This window comes from Pteropus vampyrus, unplaced genomic scaffold (assembly GCF_000151845.1).
Source record: "Pteropus vampyrus isolate Shadow unplaced genomic scaffold, Pvam_2.0 Scaffold15, whole genome shotgun sequence".
Taxonomy (NCBI): domain Eukaryota; kingdom Metazoa; phylum Chordata; class Mammalia; order Chiroptera; family Pteropodidae; genus Pteropus; species Pteropus vampyrus.
In genome coordinates, this window is record NW_011888796.1 from 8,519,798 (window position 1) to 8,530,147 (window position 10,350).

General features: G+C 32.8%; 1 protein-coding gene across 1 annotated transcript in view; it reads right to left on the minus strand.

The window, feature by feature from the left end:
• KIAA0586 (KIAA0586 ortholog) overlaps nucleotides 1–10,350 on the minus strand; it is an 85,539-nt gene that overhangs the window by 30,624 nt on the left and 44,565 nt on the right. Inside the window, exons 27-28 of the mRNA XM_023527206.1 lie at nucleotides 7,913–8,047; nucleotides 4,513–4,690 (exon numbers count right to left, since the gene is read on the minus strand). Coding sequence (XP_023382974.1) covers nucleotides 4,513–4,690; nucleotides 7,913–8,047 — 313 coding nt within the window. The remainder of the gene's footprint in view (nucleotides 1–4,512; nucleotides 4,691–7,912; nucleotides 8,048–10,350) is intronic.

The window sequence follows — 10,350 nt, forward strand, 5'->3', positions numbered from 1 at the left end:
ACTTATAGTGGAGGGAAATGGTAATAAAGTAAATATCCATCAACAAAGACTGAATAAATTATCAGAAATCCACACTAAAAGGTTTTATGCCATTGTTTAAAATAAATATAAGCAGTATCAATTGACCTGGAGTAACTTCCAAAGAGTTTACTGAGTAAAAACAAAATGCAGGTGAGTGTGCATGATATAATCTCAACTTGTAAAATAATGACACACACATACATTTATGTGTGCCTATCGTATACATCTCATGTGTGTGTATGCGTATGATTATATATGTGTAAGGAAAAAGAAGTTTATACACCAGAGTCTTCCTAGAAGTTACCTGGGGTAAGGCATAATATGGGACAGGAAAAAAATGTGAGGAAGAAGAGGGTGGATGAAAGGCTCTCAAAAAAAAAAGAGTCTACAATTTAATGTATGACATAAACATATTTTGTTTTTATGTAAAATTATATGTGGTGAATGTATGGGTATAAAGAAAAAATTAATTAAAAGGACACAAGGTAAATTTCGATGAAAGAAAAGAACTAAACATAGAAACCCAGAAGGTATATAATCAAACATCTCCCCAAAAGCATTTAAAGTGCATAATAGCTTTCAACTCATGTAATACTCTATCATTTAACATATATTTACTGACTATGCACTAGGGCTACATACTCTGCTAGATGACAGGGATATGACAGTGAACAAAGTAAAGTCCCTACCCTCAACTGAGATTATAAATCAGTATAATAACATCAACATTAGGCAGGCGACATTAGAGGACTATACAGAAAGCACATATGACAGGTACCAACTCAGTGATAAGGAGTCAGGAAAGGATTCTATGACAGCAATCATAAAAATGCTGGATTTGCTGTGTCACTTCTAAAAAGAATGTTCTTTGAGTGTAGGTGTATTGTCTATATAATGTAAGTTAACCCTTTGTAAAAGGGATGGTTAAAGTATTTCATTCAAGTCCAATTAATTTAATTAATCATAATTTGAAATCCCTGATTTTACTTTACTAGAATGTTATTATGACAAAGCAACTGCGGTAGAATTTCAGAGAACACTAAGTCCACTTGAAATTGCCAGTGCCAGCAACAGCTTTGGGTTTGGCATGTCTAATAGATCATTACGTTTGTATGAAACTCAAAGGCACCTCAAATTCCACATGTATAAAACCCCACTCATCTATATTTCCTCGTAATTCTGTCCTTCCTCCAAATTCCCTCTCTCTCAGTGAATGCAAATACCATCTATTCAATCATTCTAGCCAGAAACCTGGAGATTTCCTAGACTTTCCTTTCTTTTGTACCTCTCATATTCAAACTAAAAATTGGTCATTCTCAATTTCTCTCATGTCTCTCTTTTTATATACCCTTGCTGCTGAATAATGTCTCACCAGGTTTGCTTTAATAGCTGTCTAATCAGCCTCCTTGCCTCTAGACTTAATCCTCTCCAATCTGTCCATCACACTGCATCTCAGATGAACTTGCTAAATAAAAGGCAAATATGATATCACTCATTTACTTATAATCCTTAAAGAATCTGTGAATATTACAAAACTTTCAGAATTAGTAGAAATTCAAGATTGAATTTTCCATGAGAATAAAGTAAGATTGACGTTATTTTTCATTTAGCACAAAAATTTATTCCTACTGTCTAGCATAAATCCAAAAACTACTTGATATATCATTCAGGGTTTTTTAAGACCTGTTTTCTGCTCATGGCTCCAATCTCATTGCATCCTCAGCTCTAATTTATCAATAAAGAACTTATATTTCTGATTAAGTCTTGCTATTCTTTATCCCTTTGTCTCATTGTATATTCTGCCTGGAAGGTCATTCCTCACCTACTACATGACAAACATCTATTCATCTTTGAGAACTCATTTCAAGTAAGCCTCCTCTCATGCATGAAGCCTTTTTTGATTGTCCTTCACAGATACAACTATTCTGTACTCCCATCCTATATGGACTTCTTCACAATAACTATAATAATTCATTGCATATTTTTGCCATCTCCTCTAACGAGAGAAAAAACTAGTTCATTATGGACAGGGCCTTACCAGGTTTTATATTCCAAGCACCCAGAATGTGCTTAGAGCATAGCAAGCATTTCAAAAAATATTTCCTGAATGAATAAATGAACAAACTGGAACATGCTTATCATAATTCACCATCTGGCTAATTCCTTTAAGATTCAATTTCACACTGGCTCTTGTGGGAAACCTCTGAACCCTCAGGGGCGGGTTGAGTTCCTCTGCGCTCTCACAGCAGTCTGTGTTGTACTAATCACACGATATTGTAATTGTTGTCTTTCTTGTATTTCGCCTATAGTAGTTTATAAACTTCCCTGAGAGCAGATGTGTATTATCTCTGTATCTCAAGTGCCTAATATAGCACTAATATAGTACCGGATACACAGTAGGTATTCAATACAAGTTTTCTGAATACATGAAGAGCTATAATGGATAGTAAATCCCAGAGTCTTCACAATTTGTTCAAAATACCAGTTTATATTTTAGGGTTACTTGACCCAAAATACACAGAACTGGAATTCAAACTGACATCTGAAACTTTGAAAGCCCAAATTCTTAGTCACTCTGCTTTACTGCCTCATCTATATGTTCAATCTTATATTATGCCACATGACTTATTTTTTCAATTAAATTAAACAAATATCTACCATGTACCTACTATTAAAAATGCACTATATTGTAGGTAACCTGCTAGATGCTATCACAGTATAAGGAGGGACTGAATACGATATATTCTCGTGGATTTTATTCTATAACAATTTAACGAGTACTTAGTTGTTCCTTAGTACCTATCAGCTCTCATGTGATCTGCAAGAGCCATCTAGTGTCAATTCTGTTTAACTGCAATCTGCACAGATAACTGGATACAAATATGTCACAATTTATGTTTTTATAATCCTACTGATTTTGAATCCTACTAATTTAAAAGAATGTAAAACATTTAATGCACAAAATGAGAAATAATTTCAATCTTACTTTACATTTATTCCCATGGAAAATTCGGTCTTGAAATTCTTTCAATTCTGAATGATATAAGGTGTTCACTCAATATATAACTGAGACTTTAAATACTCTATACTAACGTTTTCTAACTTCAGGCATTTCCTTTTCTGATTTCTGGAAAATCTGCATATCTCCAGAAGCGGTTTTCACTTAAGAGAATGCAACAATAAAAATAGGAAAATTGGCAAATGAGAATATATATAGTTGATCCTCACTAATTTGAAGACTCCGTATCTGCAAATTCACCTACGTGATAAAATTTAGTTGTAACACCAAAATTAATACTCACAGCACTATCACAGTCATATGTGAACATGTACAGAGAAGCAAAAAATATGAATCACCTTAATACACTTTACCAGCTGAGGCTGAATGAAGTGACACTTTGCTTTCTTATTTCAGCTCTTACACTGCAAACAAGTGTCCTTTTTACTATTTAGTGACATGTTCTTCACATTTTTGTACATTTTGTTGGTGACTCTGTTGTTTAAAATGGCCCCCAAACATAGTGTTGAAGTGCTTTCTAGTGTTCCTAATTGCGAGAAGGCTGTGATGGGCCTTGCCGAAAAAATATCTGCGTTAGACAAGCTTCATTCAGGCATGAGTTATAGTGCTGTTAGCCATGAGTTCAATGTTAATGAATCCACAATATATATTAAATAAGTGTCTTTAAATAGAAACATACATAAAAAAAGGTTATGTATTAATCAACAGATAAAAATGTTACGCAGAGGTTTATAGGAACCTAACCCTATATTTTCCCTAGGAGCAATGGTTCAGTACTTGCTAATTCAGTGTTCCTGGTGACTCTAGAGAACACAAGTACTGCAGATAAAGAGAATCAACTATAGTGACTGATAGTCTCTATTCTGTTCTACTTCCCCAGAAACAGCAGAAAGTTTAGGTAATAAAGTTCCGAAATAGTCCTGAGTGCACGGAGCACTGACTTAGAAATTTATATAGTGTAAAGAATTAATTTCTACAGTATTATCTAATTTAATCTTAACCCTAAATAAGATCTGCTATGTCAAAGCTTTGATGTTTCATTTTTTGATGTTTTATATTTTATGTTTTGATATTATATTTTTTCCAGTATATATTAAAATAACTATATCACTATTAAAAATGTTTAAGGGTACATATGCATATCGCCAACATTATCTCATGCACCACCTATGCAATGATTCGTGTACCAACACTGAAAAATGAGTCATATTTGAGGAAACTGCTGTAGATCTCACAGAAAAAGTTGTTACCAAACTTTTCAATTATGAAGACTCTCTTCAATAAAGAAATTTTGCAAGTTCCCAGCTAAAAATAAACACTTTTCTCGATTTCAGATTAGGAATACTACTACAGATTATAATACAAAACAGAATATAGCATTCAGCATGGAAATAGTACAAAGAAAGTATAATAGAATTCAAAGTGAATATTCTACCAGATGATACATCAAGAAGAAATATTTTGGTGTATACCTGTAACTGTGTTAAACTGCTGAGATAATGGCTTAAGAGCACATTTTTGATCCAAAGACTCTGCATTAGTGACAGGCTGCTGCCCATAGACAGAATGTCTCATTAAGATGTTCTCTGCTGCTGCTGTCAACCTGGGCCTTTGTCCTTCACTAATTTCACCCACACTGCTTTCCAAGTCCTGCAAAAAGTCGAAACAATTGTTAAAACCATTATATTAAAGCCAAGTCAAAACAGGAAATATTTGTCAAATACCATGCACGATACAGACCACTTGACTACCTAAAGGTATTTTAGAAGGTGCTTATTATATCACCTACATGGTACATGAAAGACAAGTTTAAAAAGTTAGTTTAATGAGGTACCTAGCCATAGGCTTTCTTTTTAATATCTTATTTTTATGAAGTTAAATAACCATTATCTATTTTTTCAACCTTCGAATTAGATATCAATAAAATACATGAGAAAATTTTTATTATTTAAGACACTAAATGCTGGAATACCTTACATATTGTTCACAAAGCTTCAAATTAGAATAGAAAATTTATCTCTCATTCTTCATTAAGAACAATTGCCTAAAGTTGTTAGTGTAAACTTTATAGTAAACAACTGACGAGCAGAATATATCTTAAATGATATAAAGATTATGTCTATACAAATAATTACATTTTTAATAAGTAGTATGACTAAAGAAGACTACTTTAACTATGTTTAATAAAGTTCTTTACCTGGGAAAGTATGAGAGTAAAAAAAGTACAAATATGTTTCTTTATCAAATATATGAAATAAAAAACTTATAAAAAATTAAGACTTCTATTTTCTTTCTGTTATTAAAAATTAGATATCTAATCATTACCATGTTTTGTGACTTGGAGATATTCTAATTAATAAATTTACTAAACAAGACATGAATAAATATCCCAATATCTGGAAGCTCTCATGTTTCTCACTTGAAAGGAGTTAATTTTAACCAAGTGGAATTTTTTTACTAGAATATGTGAAGAAATCACTGCTGAAACAGAATTCAAGATTTTCTATAACTTGCCCTAATTCTTCTCTACACACTTCTATCTCTCTTTGATCCCTAACTTGACTTTTCTTTGGGAATACCAACTGCCTAAACATCATTCAAATAGAAAATGATGTTTTGCAATTAATACGAAACCCTTTGAGACTCTTGGGCAAAGTTTAGAAAAACAATGGCGGATATATTTTCTCTAGAAATTAATGAGAAATATTTCACAGTGCCTATATTATTCTGTCACTACCATGTAAAATGTTGTGTAATATACAGTACTTTCTCTATTATGAATCAATTTTCTAGGGTACTTATAACTGCTGAACACCTTAATACTTTATGATCCTACTGAAGATTTAGTTAATCTTCACAAAATGCTCTCACACTCATACATATTGTTTCTGTATTATACTCAAAGCTTAATTCTTTCTTTCTAAGTTACGCTGTCTATAACTAATAGTAATGTATATAATCCAATTACATAAATGTACAAATTGCAGTTTTGCCATCATACTGCTCTCACTGACCTAAAGCCCCCTCTGGGCAAGAAGTTTTAAGCACCAAAAAAAAAGCTGCATTTTTCTTACCAAAGCAATATTTCAATATATAAATATATCATTATTACTAGTTCTTATTATAAACAAATACTTAATAGTTCTGTAAACATGAAAATATGTCAAATGTTAAGCAGACTGGCAAATCTTTAAGATCAAGAACTTCATGTGTCATATGGGAAAAGAATCTCATATAGTAAAGAGCAATTTATTAGTACTTAAAATATAAATGCCTGTACCTTTTGAGCCAGCAATTCCACCCCTCGTTAACTGATCTAGTGAAATAATTCTTCACAAGTGCAATAGTTTGAATAGAAAAAAAGTGGAACCAATCTAAAAAGCCTTCAATAGAACAATTACGGTATACCAAATGGTAGATTAAAAGAATATAGTAGCTCTTCAAGATTTATAGCTAAATTTTTAAAACCAGGTTGTAGAACAATACATATATACACCTCGAAATTCTACATATGCATGAATGCATACAAGTGCAAATACTTAGATTCTTAGAAAAAAGGTCTGGAGAGGATAAATTTCCAACTTCTGGGCTTCTGGCTTTGCCAGGACTACATAGTAACGAAGGCTGTCAAGCTCCCTATCCTCAAATCAACCTTAGAGTAACTTAGAAATGAGAAGAAAGCATGGATTCTGAGAACTGAGTAAAACCTGTAAAAAAAAAAAAACACTGAGAAAGACTGATGGCTAACTTGATCTGGTGTGTTTGAAGAAATGGGCTGTATCACGAGGAGGTGGTGGTAGGAGGGGCTTTAGTCAGAGGAACGATTGGGGCAAAGCGCTTGTTTTTTTCCCTCATCAACCTGAGATCATCACTGCTTGCCCCTTAACCATGAGGATCTTGGCAATGACCCAAGCTGAGATATTGGTAAGCCCAGAGCAACATCAGGGAGCAAGAAGGCCCAACTGGGGTGAAAAATCACAGGTGAAATCTGACCAGGAATCCATGGGCATTCATTCCTTCACCTTCTTCTCCTCTAAACCTCAGGACTACATTATGAAACCTCCATACTCCTTCTTAAATATCTTAGGTTGTGACTTCCTTACCCAAAAATATCTTAATGGGCTCTACAGTACCTTTCTACCACCTAAGGTTATTTATGATCACCTGGTTCAACCTACTTCTCCAGATTGATCTCTTTATCTAAAGCTCTAGTCACATGAAGATTTTCAACACTTTCTAAATATGCCCTAATCATTTTTGGCTCTTGTCCTTAACATATGCTATTTCTGCTTCTGAAATGTCCTTCCCTTTCACTGCTGCCTGGAAAAATCCTATGGGTCTTTAAAGATTCACATCAATATCATATCCTGTAGAAAGTGCCATCAAACTTCAAGTGGAGTTTTCCATCCTCTGAGCGCATACAGACATACAAACACAGCTATCTGACCTTTTATTGGCACTATATGGTAATCGATTAAGCCCTTCTCTCTACATGACTGCTAGCTATTTACAGGTAGGAGTCCTATCTCCCTCTTTTTATCTTTTCCAAGGTTGTGTCTGGGATATAGCAGATACTCAGTAAATGGTTGTGGAAAGAAAAAAATGAATAAATGATTCTCATATATCACTTAAAGGAGCTTCATTTTTTTTTTTTTTAACTGTAGTATAAGAAGGCTGAAACAGATGGCCCAAGTGCCTTTCAGCTGTAAAACTCTATAGTTCTGTGATTCCAGGGTAAAGTTACTACAATCTGACCCCCAAATAAATTGAAGTATTAGTATGCTTGAACTGAAAGTAGAGATATTTAGTTATTTTTTTCCTGCATGTAGATCTAACCAAAAAAAAAAAAAAAAAAAAATGGTTCAAAAGTACCTCTGAATGATTGACTGCTTGATGTGAAACAAGTGATTCCTGGTTTTGTTTAGCAAGGAGAGAAAGAACTGCATCTCCAAGAAATTTTTTATGGGGCATTCTAATCACTTGTCCTTCACTGGGAGGATCATCTTCCTGAATGAAATATAAAGACAATTACTACATCAAAAAAATTCTATCAAACAATTGTATTTTTCACAATTTATGATTACTAAAATTTAGCAGTCATCATGAAAATGGTCATATTAGCACTTTATGAAAAGAAGATGGATTCTCCATTTTCATTTAGTTCTCATTCCCATTTGACTGTATTAAAAACCCTTTATGTTTGATTCAAATATAAACTATAATATAAAGTAATTTTGTTACATTTAAACTGGAGATTATAAACACATGAAAATTAACTATGTCATATGACTAAGTTACAATGATTCATAAATATTTTATACTTGGGCTCACAAGGTTTCCAACTTCCTTTATGCAGTACCCAAAGCAATGCCACAGTGTGATAAGGAGGCAAAGCACTACAGTGATGCTGCAACCTAAACAACAAGCAAAAATGAAAAACTGCAGAAATATGTTAAGGCATCTATAAGACCTTCAATTATCCCTTTGCCTTTGTGCTGACCGCTGGTACTTGGCTAGGGAACAGGTTAACTGTGAGCCCTCACTGGAACACCCAGCCTAGGCTTCTTGGTGCCTCAAATTAAAACTGTCTCCAAAATGAGGGACAGTGTGGGCCTAAGAGTCAGAGAAACTGGATTCCCTTGTAAATACAAGTATTAATATGATTTTAAATTCCATATTTTTTTTTTACTTAAGTATTTTATTTTGAATGAAATAAAGTTTATTAACTCTAGATTACAAGTCCTTATTTCCCCAGCTGTATACAGATAAATATCTACTGGCACATAAAAGTTATTCCCAGTTTTTCAAGATTGTACTTCTGCATTTGACTTTATTATGAATTTGTAGTGTATCTGATTTAGTCTTAGTAAAAATATCAATTAGAGTTTCATTTTAAATGTAGAAAATGAAAGATGTTATAATTAGTACTGGTTCAGTTCAGCTATTTACTTTGAACAAACTTAAACATGCTTTGGCACCTTCAAGTTCTAAGAATGGATAAAGATGCCATAATGACATTAAATAGGCCAAATGATAGTATAATGCTTATCTCAAAATAAAGACATCTCATTTATGCTTTCCCCCCATATTATTTTATAAGTTATATCTATTAAAATATATAACATGATAACTTAAGGGCCATTTTTTTCTTCCACAGAGCTAGATAATAACAAAAAAGGGTTAGTATCTCTGGGTCCTAGTTCAGTATTTTTTTAAGCCATTGAATTCAATTATTTTTTAGCACAAAGAATTATAATTATGGTTAGGGAAAACACAAATGTATTATAAGAGAGTTAGTTTAAACAGCTAAGGTCCTGCCTAAAATATTGTAAAGGCAACGTCCAACATCAGCTAGCATTTCATTACCTAATTACATTAATATTTTTCAACTACTGGAGCCACAGAGGTTAACAATTTTCATTCTCACAATTATGGTAAAGAGATATGTAAGAAACCTTAAGTTCCTTCATGGATATTTTATTAAATTTTATGTCTATAAGCCAAATATTTGAGAAAAAGCCCTGATCAATGGCAAGAAGTTCATCGAGAAATTCTTCACATCAGAATTCAATGTGGAGTCAATCATTTCTTACCATTTCATGGGCATCATGCAGAGTACTAGATAAGCTATCATTTAGGTTTGTCAGATACAGTCCTCCATCTCCTAGAACTAGAAATTAAAATGTAAAACTTTAGAAAAAAGAAGAAACATAAATTTAGAAAATATCTAACCATAAAGCCATAGAACATTACATTTAAACTACTACAATAAAAACACTGGCAAACTTAATAAATAATAAATCACAAGTTAATTTCACCAGTATTTTTAAAGTATATTTTTCAACAAAGATGAATTTCTGTTTCATAGGCTTGTCACAAATTAAAAAGAACTATAAACATCAACTATCACTATGAAATTGAGAAAGAGGCATGCCTATATACTACTAATGTAATTTAAAACTGGTTAACCTTTCTGAAGAGCATGTTGGCAACGTGTTGTTATTTTAAAGGTGCATTCTCTGACTCAGCAATTCCGCTTCTAGGTATGTATTCTAAGTTGTCAGATAAGTGCACAAATATATATACACACATACATATATACATTATATATATACATCCTTGCACACACGTACATATATATACATATATATGTGTGTGTGTGTATATGTATATATGTATATATATGTATGTGTGTGCAAGGATGGTCAATGGAGAGTTTAGTATGGAAACTTTGAAAACAATCTAAATGCCCATCACTATGGAAGCTCTGTTTTAAATAAATACCACAGCCACTAAAACAACAACAACAA